This window comes from Cyprinodon tularosa, unplaced genomic scaffold (genome assembly GCF_016077235.1).
Source record: "Cyprinodon tularosa strain WSP-4 unplaced genomic scaffold, ASM1607723v1 ctg94, whole genome shotgun sequence".
NCBI lineage: Eukaryota > Metazoa > Chordata > Actinopteri > Cyprinodontiformes > Cyprinodontidae > Cyprinodon > Cyprinodon tularosa.
Window position 1 is genome coordinate 1,532,095 of NW_024039718.1, and position 22,667 is coordinate 1,554,761.

The window sequence follows — 22,667 nt, forward strand, 5'->3', positions numbered from 1 at the left end:
GGGATAGTGAAGAAATATTTACAGAGATCCAAGTTGAGGCTGATGTGTCACACTAAGTTTTAATGGAACTTTCTACTACAGCACTTTTATTGTGGAAAAATGGTTTAAAAGTTTGTCTCCGGGTAATCTGACTATAATTGTCAAGCTAATTCAATTCTTCATGATCAAATTTTTGTATTTTAAGAGGGGTTTTGATATACATGTATGTCTGATTCATATAGAAAAACAATGCATTGACCTACCCATTGCCTTTTACATATTGTCGAGAGTACATAGGGAGAAACACCCCTCTCCTCTGTGATAATCTTTCAATCTTTCCTGGGAATCTATATACTTCTGCATTTCTGAATGGCTACATTGTCAATCTAGTGAGTTAAGAGTCTGATCTGTGTTCTCCTCAAAAATGGAGACCTCAAAAGGCAAGGATGTTTTCAAATCCGTTATCCTATCTTATGTCCAGTTACAGATCTGATGTGTCAATCATCTTTTTTATATTGACAAAGATGGAGAACTTGTAAGGGCTTTAATTCGTGCAGAGCCACAAATATGTTTTGTTTATCTACCTCATTAGGATAAAGTAGAAGGATAAAACATTAAAACCTTGTTTATTATCTGTCTTCCTGTTCACATGGAACAACATCCTCCAGCTAAGACCCCAATCAGATGAGCAGTTACTCTAAGTAGACTATATTAAAGTATCTTATTTCAAAGAGCGATATGATTAAGTGTCAGTAAGTTAATGAACTTTGAAAAAAATACGCATAAAACATTGACACATTTAGTACATTTTGGTTTTATGGATTTAGAACAGATATTTCCTGTATAGGAGAAATTATTGGTACTTTTCCTTACAAGGAAATTATTTGATAAACTAAAGGATAACGACTGGAAACAGGGAAAGGTCATCTACAGTGCATGTGAGCTTACAGTATAAGTTTGTTTCTATTTTTCACTTCATCCAGCTTCCCTTTGTTTACTTATGAAGTCTAATGAGGAACTGGAACTTTTATTTGAGAACGGACTGGGTTTCCAATTATAAGAATTACAAATAACTATTGCACCCTCTGAGTTAACTAGTCGGGGGGGTTTTTTGTTGTAATGTCTGTGATCTAATATCGGCTCCACAACCAGTCATGCAGCTGCAACTTATATAACTAGTTTTAAATAATCTGTCCTACTTTCTTGGGCATTGTTTGTAAAATTGTGTTACAAAGAGTATTATTTTTTATTGTTTGAGCTAAGAAGTATGAGTCATCATTGACAATTTCCTGATATCCTTATTTCTAGAATGCTTTTAATAGAGGTGAACAGACCTTAAACTCAGCAGATGTCGGTTAACCGCCTAAAGACATTTTTTATTTAACAGTCAGGGCAACAGGTCTATAGTCATTGAAGACTATTGGCTGAGTCCAATAGTCCTTGTTCCTGAGGTACAGGAACAAGGCAGAAGGTCTTCCACATCACTGGAACTGTCTCCTGAATCAGGCTAAAGCTGAAGAGGTGCTGTAAAATCCCACATAGCTTCTCTGCATAGGCCTGCAGCGTCAGGATTTGTTTTAGGATAGTTGACCCAAAAGCAGAGACAGGCAGACAGAGGTGAGTTTTTAGTTGATTTAATGAAGAATACTAAAACAAAGTCCAAAACCACAGACAACAGGAATCCAGAAATCCAAATGAAAGCAAAGTCCAAAAACACACGAGAAACCAGGAGTCCAAAAATTCAAAGATAAAAAAAAAAAAAAAAAAAAAAAAAAATGAAAACTAAAGTCAAATGTTACCAAAAACCTAAGAGTCATCAAGGGAAGAACTGTAACCTGGAGGATGGCTCAGAGAGACGAGTGGGAGGAAGTGATGAGGTTAGACGAGGACCCAGCAAAGAAGAACTGAACAGCAAAAGTATTTATAGGAGACAGAAACAAAGAGAGGGCTAATGAGCAAACTGGGAGCAGGTGTGCACAGAGCAAAAGAGGAAAAGAGCTAGGGAAAAGGGAGAACAAAAGAGGGCAGCAGAGGGCAACAAATAGAAACCAAGTAAACAGAAAATAACCAGGAAAGCACAACAAAATAAGAATTAAACCCTTTAAACTAGAAAACAAGGAGTAAAGCAAAACTGGATACTCAAAAGAAAAACATAACAGAACCAGAACTCTAACATGCAGGACTCTGGGGCTGAAACCATCTGGACACGGACCTTGTTCTGATGTCATCTGATATCTAGAAACAGACAGGTAGAAGGGGGAGGCATCTTTGGATTTGGTGAAAAATCAACACATGGAAACATGTGGGTCCATAACAGAGGAGAAGAATGAAGCATTTGAGGTGTGAGAATAAAGCTTTGGGTAAAAGGAGGGTTGGATGATTGACTGTAGGCAGGAGAGAGGGATATCGGAAGAGAACGAGCTGGACAGTGTTTCAGAGGAAAGGGGTTCTAGTTTTCCCTTTGGGACTTGGTTGGTTGGTTGGTTGGTTGGTTGGTTGGATGGATGGATGGATGGATGGATGGATGGATGGATGGATGGATGGATGGATGGATGGATGGATGGATGGATGATTTAAGAAAATGTCACAGTCACCATTTCCCTTCTATTTCTAATCGTCTCTCAGGTATGGACACATTTTACTATCATGGTTTTGGTTTTGTTTAAGTCTTCTTTTTGAGTTTTCATTGGTTTTATTTCCATTTTGTGTTGTATTCTGGTTGTATTTGAGTTTGTAGGATGAAAAGTTCAGCATAATTCCTCTAATGGTCGAACTGACATTCATTTCCCTCCATCTGACTTTGTTAAATTAGAGCAGATAAAGGAATTAAAGACATGGCCTGGAGATGTACAGTACATGTGTGTCTGTGTATTAAAAGGATATTTAGCAGGACATATTCTTGTTGGTTTATCTTGAAATCATATTGAGTATTTACATCAAATGTTGCACCCCAGCCTCCATCAGTAGTTTTTATTGACTTTTTTTTTAGATCAAATTATTTTTCTTTTTAGATTATTTGTATTCTTTATGTTATTTTTACTTCTGTAACAGTCCAACCATGTCCTTTACATCTCTTGTAATTTATTGGGTCTTTTTATTGGCCCTTTAATTGTGCTGCTCAGCTCTCAGTCAGCAGGCCTCGATCTGCTAACCTTTTTTTCTTTGTCTTCAATTCCATTTCTATGAATGAAAACCTTCGTGTTTATTCACGGAGGCGCGAAAATTCAGAGCCTTATATGAAATAATCAGAGAGGTAATTATGCAGATATAAATTTCTTGGGATCGCACTCTCACTTACACACAGGTGGAGTGTAGGGCTGCAACTAACGATTATTTTAAAAATCGATGAATCGGGCGATTATTTTTTCGATTAATCGATGAATCGGACAAAAAATATTTTTATTTTATTATATATATATATATATATATATTATATTTTTTCCAAAATAAACATTTTAGACAGAACAAACAAGCACACAAGTACAGGTTGCTCATTAACTGTACTGGTGCAATATGAAAAATAAATGTTTGTGTTAAAACTACGCAAACTTACATGAAAAATGTAGCTGTACATCCACAAAATATAGGCTACTTTGTTTCATAAAGCGCAAAAAAAGGCATTTTTGTTTTCTAAAGCCCCTAAGGGGTTCAAACAATAGGCCCCCCCATTTCAACAAATGAGTTTGTTTTTTTTTTACTAGAAGAGTTCTGCCTTTTAAGACAGGAAAGTATAGCAGTTAAAGTTGCTACTTGAGAAAATACTGAACCATAGAGATAAAAATAGCCCTGTGATTCAAATTATAAATTGTATTTGGAATAAAAATGAGAGAACTAGGGGTGCTAAAAAACACATCCTCCAAAGACAGATATTTACATGGGAATGTGGCAGATAATTAATTGACATATTACTGATCTTGCTGGATTTTATACTTTACTTCCATAAATTGCAGGATCTTCTTTACTTTATCTTTGCCAGAAGATTTAAACTTCAAAAGCCTTGCCCTCATAATTTGCAAGATAATTTATTTAAAAAGGCTATTTTAATTATTGTGATCAATTTGCACCGTCAATCCCGGCACATGCGCGCTTCATTTGCAGTCTGGACGCTGAAACAGGCTGCAGCGGGATGCTTCTCCAAGTACATCCTGCGGCTCTGATTGCAGCGATGAGAGAGATTCCTGCGGGAGAACGGGGTTGGGAGGGGGGAGGCGCCCCACGGCAGCAGCTGCCGCTGGAGGACAAGATTAGGAACGATACATGCTTTCACGTAAGAGTCTCCAAAAGCCGCCAGTAACACCGTAAAAAGTCGCCAGATTTGTCGCTAGTCACTTTTTAAAAAAAAATAGTCGCTGGAGGGGTCTGAAAAGTCGCTAAATATAGCGACTAAGTCGCTGAGTTGGAAACACTGCGCACCTGCGGTGCTGACTCGCTCTGCCGTATCTTTTTTTTTTTTCCAGTTTCAGTCAAGTGGCAGTGATAATGGCGGCAGCGGATGACGCATTAATCGCGCGACACAACTAATCGATGATGAAATTCGTTGCCAACGCTTTTAAAAGTCGATTTTTATCGATTTTATCGATTCGTTGTTGCAGCCCTAGTGGAGTGCATCACGTTTATGAAGTTTATTTAAGATAACTTATTTTAGTTGAGAATGCTTCTTGAATCTGATGTATTCATTAAAGCTAACAGTATGAGGAAAATGTAAGAGAAATTTGCAGCAAGAATACTTAAATGTTGTTGCAGAAGGCCTGTTGACTTGATGATATTTTGCTCATATTTTATCATATATATATTATTTTATTTTATTTTTTTTTTTACAAATAAGGGTTTCATATACACTTCAGTACTAATGTTTCTTTAGTAATTATGATGAGTGGCTCTTTATTTTTCATCTGTTTATCATTGGTATTTAGAATACATTTTTCAATATTATGAGTAAGAGAAAATTTTGCAGGCATTTTTGGCCAATCTACCATGGGCAGGTATAACTGAAGGAGCAGAAGAGATGTTTTTAGTCTATAGACCTACTCCATAAACCAAGGGCTTATGTTAATTCCAGAGAGATTAGTTATTAAACAAAAAAAATTATGGAAAAAAAAAAGCACCTCTGGAACTTTGCAGACCTTCATCCACTTTGATACAGTAGATAGAGCAAACGCTAACACGAGCACAGAAATATTTTGTTCTTACTTGGCAGCTCAAGCTTGATGCATTTATTGTCCCCCCATCCAACGGGGCATTTGTAAACATCTCCTGTCTTTTTGGCTGGCTGACCCGAATGTGGAGATCCAATCAGAACCCTAAGAAAAGAAAGAAATGGGTTAGATTACTGGCCAAGTGAACCTGAAGCCAAAACTCACAGGAAAAAATTATAATTTTTACAATTATGATAACAAGCAGAACACACGTACTATTAAAGCAATTAAGAGTTGGCAGGTCGGAAGGAGCGACTGTGTGGTCCACTGCTACCAATAACAATTCAAATATGGATTAATTATACTTATTTTGTTAAATGAACCATAAATACTAGGGTTGAACTGACCTGGAAAGCTGTAAAAGCTTATCATGATTGTCCTGTGTGGCTCACATTAATTATATCTATTATCACATTAAGATAACAATAAGAACAAGTTAATTCAATTCACTTTTACATCACACAATTCAAGTCCAATGTTTTAGCTGTTTGCTGAAAGAAGCCCTATTGCTCTTTGTGTTGACTTGCTTTAGGTATCTAAGGTCATTGAACACAACTGTATCAACCATCAATGTGTGTTATATGAAATCCTACCTCCTGTCAGTAAACTGATGCTAAAAACAGGCGGTGATCTGCCTTCCACTGAACACTTAGGTTATTAACATTCCTAAACCCTATTGGGGTCATTTAAAACAGAGTGCAGCAAGATGGGACTCAGACTGGCACCAGCTGCTTGTGAGAAATACATGACATAATGATTTACGCCACTCCACAGCTGTTAATACATGCCAAAAATTACAGGTACGGCATCAAAAAACTTATTTCTAAATGTTTGGGTCAAAATGGATGATTTGTTTTTTCCTTTTTTTGCAGCTATTGTTCATTTTTAAAATTTCTCAATAAAAAATACAAAAGGTTTCTCTCAGGGCGACATTTTCTTGCAATGTTTTTGAACATTTCAACTTGCAACTTAACATTTGCATTAGATTTATTGCAACACTCTGAACAATAAAGAAATCATGGGGAACCAAAGCTGCAGTAAATCGTAAAATGATCACGCCACATCGAGCTGCATTTCTGCAGATGATTTAGTGTTCAGCACCACTAAGGGTGGAGAACTGGTGGATACATCTGCCTCTGGTTAAGTCACCTCCCTGTCATTGCGTTACTTCCAGGTAATTAAGCTTTTTAAATACAACTTGTTTGCAGCTATCCTCTCAATAATTCATGATTGTGCAAGACTTTACTATAGTTTCCACTCCCTGCTTTTCCTCGGGTTTGACCTCTTCTCTCTTGTAATTTTGGCTGATCTGATTCCCTCACTTGGAACCTAAATATGATGCAGTCACAACTGACTCCAAATATTAGCAGTGAGTGAATAAGAGTGACTATCACATGAGCTTTATTAAGCTAGAAGTTGCAAAACACCACTTCATACAACAAATGTAGATTTGAATCAGATGTGGTTTTGCAACAGGTTGGAGAGAAGCAAATGAACCATTCATTCCTGGTGTAACTAACGACCAGATCCAGAAACGCACTTTAATGAGCATTAACAAGGCTTTAAAAGTGTGTTTATGGGTTAATCTTGCAGGTAGTCAGGGCTGTTTTGTTTTAGAATATTTACATGCTGGTTGTGAAGATACTTTGATGAACAGTTTACTGTTTCTGCCAATAAATGTAAGAGGAAGCATTAACTAAGGGAGTACCCTGGTGAAGTTATGTTATTTTAGATGATTTTTATGTTTTTAAAAACTAAATGATTAGAAAAATAAAAGGACAGTTAATACACATTCAGACTGCCATGTACTGAGTTTCTCTGAACATTGAGGAGGTTGAACAGCAGCAAAGGTTACCACAAATGAAGCTTACCATTTCCCTTCACTGTTCTCAAACTGCTGCACAGTGTAGCCAAACATGTCATCCAGAGGGCCTTCAAAGGACATGCTATTCTTGTGGTCCACATTGAAGGACAACACACAAGTCAGCAGAACTGCAAAGACAAAAAGGAGGAGACAAAAGGTCAGACATAATAAGACTGCTGAAGGACATAATTTGTTATTTCAGTCTACTGCAGAGCTCTCCAGAGCGATTTTCTGTTAAATAAACCAGCAGAAATCCAGAAAAAGGAGAAGTGTGCATTAGTTTCTTCCTTCCATGGAGCAGTAAACATTCACAGGACATGTTTCTAAACCAATTCGGAAATGAAAAACAAACAAGAAAAATATTATCCTGGAGTAATTAAAAGAAGGAATACATCCGGGACATTGAGAAGCGGCAACAGAGAATAGAGATAGAAGACATGGACACAAACACAGATATGTCTACAGTGAATCATTTGGAGGACGCTGGAGGAATTTCATACATTACTATGAAGCACAGTGGTCAGAGTTCAGGCGGACGTGCAGAACAATGACTTATTCTCTGTGCTCTGCTCTGTCTCGCTCTGTCTGGACATATCACAGAGGCTCTATATAAGTCCCTCCCCGTCTCTTTGCCTCTACAATGATACCCTTTATGCTTAGTAATCCAGTGAATTCTTCAAGTATAATTGATTAAATTATGAGATAAGTGAAGAAGCAGGACGATGTGAAAGAACACAGGGATTACAAGCAGAACGTGTAAACATGGACCACATACATGGACACCCAAACACAAGCAGCTGTTTGTCCTTTGATGGCGATCATTTGTTTTCCATGCATTTGACCCAAACACTGCTGAAATGTATGATGTGATGTCTGGACCAGTGTAATTATACATTTTTCAGCAATTTGAAGGCTGATGCTGGTTGTTTGGCCAGTTGATTCTTCTCTTTAATCTGCTGTGAATTATCAAAACATCTCAGCATCAAAACGAAAATAAATTGCTCTTTAAAGATCCATCTAAAGAAAACCTCTTTTATCTGCTTTGTCATGATAGCTGGATTTCTATAAAAAATGGCAACAGAGAGTGGCTGTTTAGAAGAAGAAAATATATACTAAAGGGAGGACGATTGTACGACTGTACAATCTGAAAGTTTTAACTCACTTCAAATCTATCCAACAATGAATTGACTTTATCTTATCCAAAAGAAAGTCATTAAAAGTAAAGGTCCAGAATGGAAACCCAGAAATCCCCTCTGTCTCTAGCTCATTCCATGCATAAAAGTGCATACATTTTTAATATATATGCTTGTTTGAATCGGTTGAGTGAGTTTGCCTTTTGAATAATTTATTGATTTCTATTATTTTCAATAGGTAAACTGTTTCTATCTACACATATTTAGGATAAAAATGTTTTATTAAACTGAATTTAATTTGTATTCAGAGACTCCAATGTAGTTTTATGTAGGTTTCTTTTAAAATAATGTGTTTTCTTACAGCCAGAATAAGCAGTAAACGATCTAAGTCTGACTAATTAAACTGAATAAACGTCTTTCAAAGATAATAGAGCTATCGAGTTCACATGAATGATCCTCAGTCAGGAGGAAACCATGTGACTGGAGCATGTTTGGCTCAGATATCCATGTTTATCCTTGAGGATATCCTTTAAGATAAACTAGTGAGCTTCAGTCACCTGAATATCTGTCTATTTGTTTCCATTATATCCGCACAGGCGAGTGAAAAAACAATGGTTATCCATTCAGATCAACCAAAAGGACACATGTGCTTTTGATCTGGAGGGCCCAACGTAACAAGCAATTTCACTCAATCATTGTTTAAAATTACAATAATAGCATATGGTATACTTATTGTTTTAAGTGCAAAAGATCTGGCATATTCCAAGCAAAAAGGGAGAAAGATCCAAACACAAATCTGTGCATGCATGTAGTTCATAGTTCAAGGAGACTCAGGGGCCTAAATTACATGTGATCACTGTGAAAACTGCCTCCCTTACTTACAAAAACATGTTGATTAATTATCTCCACTGTTTCTATGCTCTGTCCCGTCTGCTCTTCCTTTGTGACTCTCTCACAGAGAAGCTCCATTTCCTGTTCCTATCAACTGAATTACAGAGATCCCCTAAACTCTTAAAGGCACACATGTACACACAAGGATGTTGCAAAAATACACGGCTAATTTAGCTGATGTAAAATCTCCCCAGGCGTATCAGGTCTACTTTTTTTTACCAAGCTCAAGTACAAATCAGAGTCAAGCTGTCCTAACAAGTCAGCTATAGAAACCTGTCCTGTCCACAGGCACACTGTTCTGTCCTTGATACCCCATCATCATATCCAATCGAATTAAAACCACCTTTTGCTATTTTGCTAGCTATTCCAACCTCTGACTGAGAATCCAATAGATAAACTTCCCTCTTTGGAGATGGAAACAATCTTTGAAATACATAAAGCTGTTCTGGTACTGCAATCCTTGACCTGATCTGAAATCCTTGATCTGAAATGTTGCCTGTGAAATGAGAAATTGATAGAATTTCATTAACCTTTTACAATTACAAAGAAAAAAAACATAGCGACTTAAGTTTCCCTAGAATTTAGATTTTTGAACTTATTTCAAACTATGCATTGGGAGATCCTTGGGCAGAGCCAGAATTAGCTGAAGGTATACATATACCTTTTAATCAGGATGGATGGAAGGATAATCCTGTTGTTGATTACTATCTTGTTTTGATGATAACATTGTCCTGATTGTGTTATGTCTTGTTTACTTTGTTTTTAATCTGAATCAGTCAGGCCTTGGCCTCTCAGCTAACATTACTTCCTGTTTGTCTTGTAAAATAACGTGTTAATTGATCTGAAGATCTTACAAAGATTATTCGTGTTTTTTCTAGTGAATATGTCATTGAAGTATTAGCAGATGTCAATTTCTTTTTTTGCAATGTAAAACAAATTAGACGTTAGCATCGGAGAAAATATGAATTATGCAAATCCACAGTTTGTTTTGTATGGATAGATATTGCTCCTGGCAAGACAATGAATGCAACTTATTTTGCAGTTCTTTTGTGAACGATATGTGTGTAATTTTGAAATAGAGTCAATTCTGCACAGTAGTTGTTTGAATTTTCAACTTGCAGATAAGCCATGCATTAAAGTGCACATTAGTGAGCAAAAATGTGTTTCAATGAGCACATTCCATGAATGTTGTTAGTTCATATGAATAAATTCTTTGTAAGGGTAAAGTCTGTTAATTTCAAGAAAAAAATAAAGGATCTCTCCTTTCTCCAATTTTCTTTTTTTTATCCTCTGTTACAGCTTGACTTACAGTTTGTGCGTAGGGTCTAGTCTGATATGGTTTGTTCTTTCTTTAACTCCCTCAAAATGCTTTGGAGCACGTCTGTGTTTTTTTTTTGCATTTGTTATTTTAATTGTAAGTGTTTCCTTCTACTTTCAACAATTGGAGAATTTTTATGTTTGCATCTGTAGCATTTGTCTTTTGTTCTTGCATGTTTTAGAGTTTGCATAACACCTGTTTTTTGCAGCTCGTTTTGTCACTTGCTGCACGTTTGGAACTTTCAGCCGCCATAGTGCTCTCTTTCTCCTAAGGAGGCTTTCTCCTAAAACTGCTTCAAGCGTCCTCAGAATATTTGTATCTTTTAGTTTACATTTTTTGTTAAATGTAAATGTAAAACAGCCTCTTTGTTTGGAATCCCTCACACTGTTTACATAGATGTTTTTCAAATGAAAGGGAAAATGATGCTATCATTGTCATGGTGGCTTTAAAATGATGGGAATAATCACAATTAACTAAACATTGTTGTGCTCTAGCAGTTTTAGATCGCTGAATGCAGCCATAGTATCTATCAATTACAAACAGTTACACTAATAAACATTTTAATCAACTAATCAGTCTGAGCAGAGAGAAACATTGGTGTAATACTTCTGAAATGAACAAAAGTTAAGCATATTCAGGATGCTGACGGAACATTAAACACATATATAGACAACTGCGGTTAAAGGCATCTTTAGTATATACAAATTTATTCAGCCCCTTTTTAAGCTTTTGGGTTATTTCTGTTCAACACCTCTAAGGATTCAGATTAAGTTTAACTCTGTGTCACCTTGACCGGGCTCAGTAGTTTCTCAGTCATATTTTCCAAACAAAAAAGAGTTTTGTTCAGCAGACTACCACTTTTTTACAGTAAATATTAACTAAAATTTAGCACTAAACAACCCCAAAGTCAGATGTCATCAACACTGTACAGCACCTGCTGGCTTGTCAGACTTCTCAACGGTCATAAAAGTCACCCAGCTGAGCATCTGCGGTCTACAAAGACTAAAACAACTATAGTAAAATTACACACCTAACAGGCACCTGTTCATTCGTAGCATACCGAACCAGCTATAAAATGCTTTAAAGATTATCACAAATCAGCACCTTTGAAAAACAAGGTGATTAAGATTCCTGAACTGGACATCAATTTGCTAAGATAGGAAAGGTGTGAGATAGATTATAAATAAAGGTGTGTTATGGAGGGAAGGGGGTGTCTATGTTTGCTGATAAGCAGGATAACGTTCAGGGAAGAGTAAAGTCAGGAGGTTTGGGTGGAAGCTGGAAGTTCTCTGCACCATCTGCTGGCATTTAAAAACAGACAGTCCTGGCAAGATAGAGAAGTCTGGCATTGCCAGGTGCAGCCTGGAGCCATGAAACTTATGAAACTGAAATATGCTCCAGATATCCTTCACTTTTATGTTTATTGGTTTTCTTCTGCTTATCGTTTTTCTCATACTTTCCCGCATGCTTCTCCATTATTCACTTGTTCGTGTTTTGTTTTGTTTTCTTTGTCCGATTTTTGAAGTAGTGTATATATTTTTCTGGTATAATCACTTTGGGAATAATCATGTTGAGTTTCATGTGCCTTAGTTCTTATGCTAAACTATTTTCTCTTGTGGACATCAGCTTAGAATCGGCATCCTGGCAAGTTCACAATGCGTGGGTGTGCAGTGGACACGAGAGGTTATGAATGTGGGTGTGTTCCAGTCTTTGAATGCGCTTGTGAACAAGGGGCTGAATTCTGTGTTTTAGAGCAAATGTCTCAAAGAAGAGGAGGGCAGGATAAATAACCCAAGCTGACAGCATGAGTGGAAACAGCAGCTCCAGCAGCAGCAGCAGCTCTGTAACGTTCTCCATGTTCCTGCACAGCAGAAAACCATTATCAGAGCAGCAGAAGCTAGTGTTGCTTGTTTGGTTGTTGTTTTTCAAGATTATGCATTTAAGAACAAAACCGTCTTTGTCTCTAGTATTTTCTAGTCATCAACCTACAATGGCTACCCTTTTGACAGTGCCTGTTAAGTCAAACTTCTTTTAACCCACATTCCATAAATCTACATGAAGTGAGAACACAAAAAAGGTAGTGTTCTGTCTAACAAATGGTGTCAATAATGAGTCAATGGCTGAAATAAGGAAACTTTGGTATTAAGCCCCTAATGTTATGCCAGTAACTTGGCCAGAGCTCTGGGTATAAATACAAAGTAAAAAAAAAATGCTAAATGCATCAAATTTAATTTTATTTTAGTAAGTGCTAGGGTGGTCTCACTTTTCATTTTTGTGTTGCATAAAGTAGAGCAGTGCTGCCCCTTTATCACATGTCGCTGTGCCAGTTGGGTGGCTAAAAGAGAGACACTGCACTTTGTTGATGTGCAATAGGCATGGGAAGTGTTACCATCGGATTATAACCCAAGTTTACAATATTCTCACTTATAGTAAGGTTTAGGGGGTACTTACTTTCCCCATTTTCTCTTAAAAAAAAAAAAGTGTTTTGGGGGAGAGAGGTTATTTGATTTGATGATCTGAAAAAGTTATACAAACCCTAAAGGATGTAAATACTTGCATAAACAAGTAGTCGACCAGCACAAACAGGTCGACTGTGTACTTTAAATACCGAATTTGTTTGCATGCATACAATTTGTAGTTTTTCCATTAAATCTCAATTCCAATAATTTTATCAAACTTTGGATCTGCATCTTAAAACGAATTACCGGTAACAGCGCATAAAGACTTTTGAAAACTTAATTATCTGTGTAGAAGTTTGTACATTTTCCGTGAAGGTTACTGAGATGTTTCATCCTGGATTAAACTCACAGATGGCCCTTCAGTTAGTTTTCTGGCATGGCTAAAATCATTAGCATCAGCCTCTTCAGACTGTTTCCTCTCCTCCATCCAACCAATAATTCATTTGGCCATCCCTCTGTCCCCTGAGAACATTAATCATCATTCATTCTTTTTTTTTTTTCTCTCCATTCATCTATGCCTTTTCCTCTTTAGCATCCACTCAGTAATCTCCATGTTTGTGCCCCTTCCTATATTGACTGAACATGCCTGGTCAGATTACATGCTGTGAAACTTCCAGATGTCCTCTCTGGAGCTCTGTTTTCCCACCGCTGCAGAAAACATGCAGCCCTACAAGATTACATCACACCCCCTGATGGCTGTCAAAGCTTTCATCCCTGCAAGAATCTCTTCCTCCAATGTAGGGGTGGCTAGAAATCTCCAAACCACATCCCTCAAGAAAACTTACTGTATGAACTGTCAACTGAATCTGCTGAACAAAAGCGATTTAAAGCTGATGGAGAAGCAGGAAGAAAAAACACTTCAGGGTTGCAACAAGCTAAAAATAGACTAACAGAGGTCAAAGACCAACCTCCTTTCATATCAACAAACATTGTGCAATGCAATTTTGTATCTTATGAGAAAAACTTGAGAGGAAATAAGCTGAGAAATATAATCTCTAACAAAATTAGTGAAGCTTATTTTTCAAGCAGCAGGTGAGAGCGGAGCGGTGAACACTCTGACCGCGTAGAATTCACCGCTGGCTTCTTCTGCAGTGATTTGCATAGGGATGCTATGTAAATCCACCTCCGTCACCGTGGACACCAGACTCAGTCTGAATTCACCTTTGGAGGCGCTTTTAATAAAAGTACAAATTTTTATTCTATATAAAGCAATGTTTGGATGAGGCTATCCTGTTGGCCTCTTGTCTAAGGAGTTAATGTAAACACACTACTCCCAGCAGACACTGCAACTCCCTGTTCAATGCCAGTTTGATGGTTCACTGCTGGCATGGAAGAACAAGGTGGAGGGGTGGAGGGTCTAAACAGGCCTGGTGAACAGATGTAAAGCTGACTTCGCTGGAGAAAATCTAACAAATGCATATATCAAGATCTAAAGCTATCAACGCTTAGCAGGTACTAGAAATCCACAGGAGGATTAACGCATGCTTGTATAGGAGTGTATTGATTCTGTGTTTCTTCTGGCAAACAGGAATAGGGTTCTATTTTGGCACAGAAACTTTGAGGGAAATGACCTACACCCAGATGAACAAAGAAAATCTCTTTATCACAAACTGCATCATTCCTCAGAACATTTTTTTTTTCAATAAACATCAATACTGGGAAACCAAGAGTTTATCTAATGACCAAAATGCATTTTCCCCCCCATCTGTAGAACAGACCACATTTTTCTATGAATGTGTGACTAAAACAAATGAAGAAGCTAGAGAGTTCAAAAAGCCTTAAACCACTTATTCTAACCAAAAAAACAGAAGCTACGGTTGCCTGTTGTTGTTTTTTTTTCTTCTCTTCCACACTCATGGTTTTGTTAATACTAAAGATAAAGAAATATCTTTCCACCACAACATTCTTCATAATGGACCACTTCTTTGGTTCCCTATTATCTCGCCAACGGCAAGTTTCTTTACTCTCTATAACCTCTGTTCCCCCTTTGCCTCTTGCCCCCTCCAGACTCTCTCCTCTTTGCTCCTGATTCCTCACAGCAACAACTGCACAGTGCCAAAGGTCATATGACGGGAAAATAGCTCAGTGCTAACACTTTGCATGTGGGCATGACTAAACAGAAAGGCAGAAACTCCTGGAAATAACAGATTATTTCCAGGCTGCTGCTCAGACAGAAGCCGTAATGCAGTTTGTTTTAATCTACCATCTAATGTTTGAAAGTTCATCTTTTTGTTGTGGATATACATAAGATGTTTTAATATTGGAACAAGTATAACAGTGCTGAGAGGGGTTAAGAGGATGCTCCAGAATTTGTAATACTTAGAGAAGTGATGATAAGAGCTTAAGTGTGAAACAAATGCACTTCCTTGAGTGTTTAGTGTGTTTTTTTACGTGTTCAGTCTGAGCCTATTTTCAGATTAAGACCTTTAGATGAGACAAAGAGTCCTCTTCATGGATCCCTTAAAAAACTCGTGGAGGGAATATGGATTCCTGTTAGAATTCACAGGCTGATTAAGAGAAGATTAGACTTCAAAAATAATGATATGTGCAAAAACAATCAATAACTTTCTCTTTCTGTCAGCATGATCCAGGCTCGGACTGGGAACGATTTTCGGCCTTGGCATTTTTCCATCTACACCAGCCCATTTATATAAGCCATTTATATCCCAGAATGCTTTGTGTGGAGAGCTATACTCGCAAACCATTATGGGATTTGCTATCACAGCGGTTGGCTGTTGCTAATAACAAAGACGGCACAGGCACTGTGCAGTAAAGGAGGAGTTACGTGACCAACGGGGAGCAAAAGGCAGTGATCATCTGTCCGAACGGTCAGTTAACTCAGTTTGCTATAAAGTCCACCATATAGTCCCTGCTGTATGTGGACACATTCAAGTCAAAGGGAAGCGGCTGTTCCAGCCATTGCATTTCCGAATTCTCCCGACTTTACACAAGTGAACATAGTAAATGTCTTTAGTTGTTTATCAAGAGGGCGGGATTGTTGTGGCGGAAGGTTCGCAAGTAGGTTTGATTGTGGCCAGTGTCTTGGAAGCATCTTGCTAACCAGTTAGCAACTTAGTGCTAGTAGGTTCCCATTGGGACCAAGGAGCACTGAATTGGTGACTTAGAAACAACACTGTCAAGGAACGCTATGGACAGTGGAATCATGCAAGAGGAGGAGAGTTTTGTGTCGGAGGTCGTGGATGAGTTTCCTCCGTCATACATTTTTTATTTAGAGGAAAGTGGAGACGAAGATTTTGTGGAAGAGGACGCCAGGGCAGCAGAGGCTTTGTTTGGTGTAGAAGACGTATAGTCCTACATGTTTGTTTGTACCAGGCTCATTGGGAAAATGTATTTGTTTCTAAAACAAATGATTTGTGCAACCCTTTGCATCAACAACGTGTTAAGACAAGACACAGCAAAGAGAGCCCAGGGCATTATACCACCACCATCATGTTTGACTGTTATGGTGTTGCATTCATTAAAAAGAGAAGCACAGAAAGTTTCACTTCATGTGGTTAATCCAAATAATATTTCACAATAGTTCCAGGAATTCTCAAGTTTTTTTTATTGGTCAGGAATTGTTTTAACTTGAAACTCCCTTATAGAGGCTGACTGTATTTTTCCTCTTTATCATTGAATCATGAAAGAACAATTCTGTTCCAAGTAATTCTGGTAGAAATTCTGTACTTGACAAAGGCTCCTATTGACTGGGCTCACAAAGCTTTAGAAATTCATTTGAAACACTATCAGACTTATCTTTCCATTTTTTCTAATTAATCCATTGTGTTCTCTTTAGATCATTTCATCCTTTTTCAGACTTGTTATAATAAAAACAAACTATGATCTAAAGGTCAGCTTAAAATCAAGCCTGTTAGGTTAAACCAAAAATGTGAGCAATTAGGCTTCATTGAAGATTTGTGTTAGAGACAGATATTTTTCTTCGTATTACCTGAACAAGTTTTCAGCTCTTCTTTTTAGTTATATTTAACAGTCATGCAGATTCATGTTTTTTTTATCTAAAGATGCTACTTTATTTTCTAATAGTTATTCAAACTTGTATTCGAAACTTCCAAGTAGATATATATATATATTTTTTTATCAGTCTTTTATCTTTTTTCAGGGCTGCCCTATAGAGCTGGAGTTCATCCCAACTTCAAGATCATCCATCCCACACAGATTAACAAGATAAACAACCGTGTATAGCAAAACATCACAAGGTTAAAAAAGCAGATCTGCTCGTCTTTAGTAGGTAGAAGGCTGACTATACTGAAAATTGGTTGCATTTATTTTTTCCACATAGAAAGTTTCCAGTGAAAGATTGGTTTTAAATCAATAAATGAGACAGTGGTGAAAAAGCCCACCATTTTACCATTTCTGTTCAGCATTGATTAATTTGTAACACTGGATTATGTAAATCTGTGTAAGGACTTTAGTGTATCTACTGCTCCAACAACAGCCAGTTCAAAATAAAAAATAAAAAAAACCGATATGTAGCAGTGGTTAAGTAGTTAAACCACATAGCTTCCCCTCTTCAGAACACACCCTTTGCTCGGGTCAAAAATTAGGCGTCTATTTGTTCTAGATTGTGTGGATTCTGATTGGGGCATTAATTATCTTTAAAATCTCATATATATACATAACTATCTATTTTTTTCCTGAATATTAATATCAGCTTAAAATGCTAAGGTTAAAATGTGCATTGCTGTCGATTTTGATTGAGACCCTTATTGAGTGCATATTGTGCACCTCTAACTTCCTACAGATAGTTTCATGCATGGCAAATCTAGCTCAGACCGCAGGGTTGGTGAAACAGTTAACAATGAACATCTGTAGTTCCTTTTCAGGTTGCAGTGTGAAACTCAGTCAGGTATTGGGCTTTGTGGGTTTCAAAGAGTTTGGGCTAAACTGGTTTGAATCTTCCTTTACTTTAACTGTCTATTCATTCAGCATATGCAGCTCCTTTACCTGCCCCTTTCCAGCATCAATCACCTCTACATACACCCATGTTCCACAATCATCTTATTATCAGAAGGGTTATCATGTGATTCTACCCTGATTTCTATCACCTCCAATATTTTTCACTTTAAGCCTTTAAAAAATAAAAAAACAACAACAAGCTGAATTGTTCTTAACATTGATGTTACATTAGAGAAATAACTGTGCTTGAACTTTTCCTTAAAATTTCAATATTTAAACTTCCAATCACTTTTAAATACATAGAAAACCTAGAAGATAATAATTTGTTATTTTAGTAAAGCCTTTTTCTAACTTAAGGATAAATATTAAAGAGTATAAAAAAAAAAAATATTGACAAAAATTTGGAGCAGAAACATGAAGTGCATTGTTTTTTTTTGTGTGATTTCATATGAACAAAAAAGAAAAGAGCAAAAGTAGTGTAAATCAAAAGAAAACAGAAGTATTCCAATGATAGAGATTGTATTCGCATGGAGACATATTTGGACTGTCAGGAATAGCAACAGCTGCGCTTCCATTCAACTGAAATTGGAATTTTAAGTGAACTTTTAAAAGTAAAAAAAAAAGATGAAAATGTGAATTTGCAGTGTTTCCATTTAGTTTGAAGCTAATTAACCAGGCACCGCAAAGGCAAACTATGTCTTCGTCCGTATTACATCCTCAAGCATGGCTGCAATAAACAGGAAGAAGAGGCTCCAATCTAGCACTGACCACAGATCAGTAACTGAGGAAATTCTTAATTAATGTGTTGCTATGGGGGAAGTTGTTCTTAAAACGTCAATTAGTAATGGCAATGTTGCTTCAAGCCATGTGTACGTGCAAAATAGGAACATCCAAAAAGACACTGACAGAAACAGCTGATCAGTGATAAAAGTTCGCTACATCAGCACTGATTCGAAAAAAACAGTTTCCATCTTTTGCACAATAACCTTTCTTTACAAAAACCAAAAACCATCTCAAGTGAGCGTAAAAACTTGTTTGCAAATTTAAGGGAGTTTATTCAAATTTTGCCATTTCCATCAAGTTTTTCTGATGCAATTCTTCAAATTTTGCATTAGAAAAAGCTTATGGAAAACCTCCTAATGGCAGAATGATATTAGAAAAACCATAGGAAAAACACAGGCTAACACAAAGTAATGCAGCGGGAGGGCAGAAAATCTTTAAGCCAAAACGGGAAAAAAAATGACTGGATGCAAATATTCTGGTATTAAAAAAAAAGGGGGTTGGTGAAGATAAATCCAGCTATGACTGTGAGTCCTCTGTCTAACTGGTCAATGAGCAGACAAAGACAATGTTCCCATGTTAAATGTGAAATGTTAGGATTCCTGTCTGTTTGGTTTGTGTTTTTGTGTTTGTCTCCCTTCCTCCACCAGGAGGCGCCTGGTTCTGGTCGGCCTCCTTACACACCTGCGGAGGGTTACCTCATTAACGGAGTGCTCTTAAGCTGCTGACTGCCACTACCTTGACGCCAGAGTGTTTGCCAGTTTTGGGTACTCTAGCTAAGCTACTGTAAGTTTTTACTGAGTCAAACAGGGTTTTGTCAACCTGAGTCCTAACCGAGTTATTTTGTCTTTGCCTCTCGGCAGGAAGTCATCCTGCAAACTTGATGTTTTCTGGACCTTCTCTCCCTGGAACGATCATCTGAGCTTTAAACTGAGCTGAGGATGCAAACTGGTGGTTTGGATCTACTTTCCTCCAAGAGATCGTTTGAGCTTCACACTGAGCAAGGGATTCATCTCCACAACAACCCATTCAAGTACCGCAGGAAATCTAAGTGGCAGTCAGTTTCTCAATTCCCCGACAAACAACCACATTCTGGGTAAACCCTGTCTGCCCTCCATCGAATGAGACAAACACTGAAACACCCCACACTGACTGGAGTTAAGAGTCAACCACTTATCTAGAAACGTGAGTCTACAACCTATTTCTACTCTTCAAGTTCGAGAATCAAGTTTCCCACTGAGCCTGAAATAACCTTAGTGTCTTCCCCTCACTTTCCAGTTCCGGTTGAGCAGTGTTCAGAGCAACACTGGATTCTTCACAATCCCCTCAATAAACCTGTTTAAACTTTCCCCTGGTTTCTCTCTGTATTGGTTTTTCTGCTTTTTGGGTCAGACCTTAGTTAAATCATGACACAAAAACAGTACAGTATAGAAAGGATTTTTTAAAACCAAAACATCTATAACTTCTCAGTTGCTTACTGTATGGACACCAAACTTGCTATATATGTAATCAAGATATGGTAGTTATAGTTTATTAGGATTATTTCCTTTGTTACAGAAAATTAAGAAGCTTTATATGTAAACATCTGGATTATTTTTTTGCTATTTAAATCTAATAAATCTAGGCCCAGAATAATCACTTTCAAAAGTTCATACACACTTTTTCTTCCATGACCTTTATGTGATTTGATAACAAGATCTGCAGTTTAGGCAGTGTACAAGCTGAGAAAGGCCCTTTAAGTATGAGTATAACTCTTTTGGGAAAAATAGACCTGCAAGCTTATAATTCATGTTATTATAATCTTCAGCCATATACCTTAGACCCTAATCTTTCCTTTGCCACCACTCTTAAACTAATATTTTTAAACTTGTTTTCAAACTGGATTGCACATTATATCCCTCGATTTTGTATTACTTAATTTGCAAAAAAAATTCCTATACACTTAGTCAATTTTCTGAACGTTAAGGTTTTTAATTGCATACATTACCTCAACACTCTATCTATTCCTTACACCTGTCCTCTTACACTATTACTGATAGAAAAAAAATAACAAAAGTGGTTGCACTATCTGGATATTGTGGTCATAGTGCAGAGAGAAAATATGCACATTACCGAAACAAACTGGAAGCAAATACCATGAGGTAAGCGTGAACAGCACTATTTCTGTGAAAATTTTGCCACCATAACCAAGAAGGAAATGACACACCATTGTAAGGAAATATTGAGCAAGTACTGTTCATCATATAACACCTAAGTAAAATCCAACAACAAAACCACTGATGACAGAAAGCTTTGAGAGGTCATAAAACATACAAACAGCAGGTTTGAAAAAATTATTCTTTTGGGAGAAAAATCAAATCCATCCATCCTGTCATTTTGTTCCGCTTATTCCTGTCAGGGTCGTTGTGTGGCCGGTGCCTATCACCAGCAGTCTATGGACGTACACACTGGACAAGTCGACAGTCTGTCACAGGGCAACACAGAGACACACAACCATTCACACCGCACTCACACATAAGAACAATTTAGAGAACCCGGACTGAGGGAGGAACCTGGAGTACTCGGAGAAAACCCAAGCATGCCTGGGGAGAATATGTAAACTACACCTCGAAAGACCCCGGGAATCAAACCCAGAACCTTCTTGCTACAAGGAAACATAGCAACCCACTGCACCAAAAGATGTAAATCTTTTTTTTTTTTTTCTGAGAAACAAAACGCAACATACATCGAAAAAAAACATCCACTGCAAATCATGCTGAACCAATGAACCACAACATAAGATAGTAAACAGGGCAATGGAACCAATCTGCTGTGTCATGAATTTTACCAAGGACAAGGAAGCTGGTCAGAGTTGTGTTTGATAGAAGGGTTCAGTGAAAGTCAACACTAAAATCCAAATAAGAACTCAACCAAATCTAAATGTTTTAGAAGATTTAAGAATTCAGTGAAATAGGCTTTAAAATCTGTTATTGCAGCAAAAGTTCATCTACAAAGTACTGACTCGGAGGGTGATGGGAATGAAAATATTTTTTTTAATAATATTTCATTTTGCTCCCACTTCACAATGAACTGTGTTCTACTTTTTAATGGTCCATTAGACAAAATCATAAAATAATATTCTACAATATGTAGTTGCAAAGTAATGAAGTGTGTGAAAAATAAGGTCGATAAATACTTTTCCAATACAATGTATAATACTGTTTAACCCTAATGGCTTTTTGTCAGAAGTTACCGATGGTATTTGCACTAATGTACAAACACTGCCAGTTGAGTTGCTCACTTATTACCATCCTCTCCTCTAATGCCCAGAGAATGCAGTGCCTTAGAGATAAAACGCATAGAATGTGTCCTTGGTCCAAAAATAAAAGCGAATATATCGCAGTTTGAGCTTAGAGCTTCAGACATAAAATGTCTCATCATCTTAATGATAGCTTTTGTGTTGTTTCTTTAAAAGATAATGAATTAAATACCTGGAAGAGTTAGGTAAGTTGACAGTGAATGACCTAATTGTTCACTCTTCCAGAGAGTCTGTCTGCTGGTGCCAGCAGACAGATTAGTGCAGAGCACTGAAAGCCAGGAGGGGTGCTGACTCAAATGAAAGATACGGTCAACGCAAGGAGGAGGGGGGTTCAAGACATATTGCTAATGACTGAGATGGCTGTGTTCACAAAAAGTCTCGCCAAGCTTATAAATTCAATCTAAAGCTTTAATGTCTGAAGAGCTCCATCCCCTGACCTCCATGCTTGCAGTGTAATAACCATCCTCTCTGCCTCTCCACTTCAGTAGACCATGTGCTTAGGGGATACATTATGCAAGTAGAAAAGACAAATTCCCAGATCAGAAGAAAAAGGTTAACATCTGGCGAGATGATCTTCAAAACACCTTGTTGCATATTTTTAAAATCCAAGTCAGAAATCAGAATAAGGATTTTTAAAAAGTTGTTTTTTTTGGCAGATCTGAAATACATTTTTAAAATAAGATCTTTAGGTAGGTATTAAAGATATCCAATGTCATAATCATGTTTTTATTATCTATGTATAAACAGAAAGCTCAGGAAAAAAAAAACTTAAAAACATCAGTTTATACTGTTACACCTATTCAAGACACCAATAACCTATAATTATCAGTGGA

At 37.2% G+C, this 22,667-nt stretch overlaps 1 protein-coding gene across 1 annotated transcript in view; it reads right to left on the reverse strand.

Moving 5' to 3' along the window:
• itga1 (integrin, alpha 1) overlaps window positions 1-22,667 on the reverse strand; it is a 67,713-nt gene that overhangs the window by 41,563 nt on the left and 3,483 nt on the right. The window contains exons 2-3 of the mRNA XM_038275049.1: window positions 7,046-7,166; window positions 5,170-5,279 (exon numbers count right to left, since the gene is read on the reverse strand). Coding sequence (XP_038130977.1) covers window positions 5,170-5,279; window positions 7,046-7,166 — 231 coding nt within the window. The remainder of the gene's footprint in view (window positions 1-5,169; window positions 5,280-7,045; window positions 7,167-22,667) is intronic.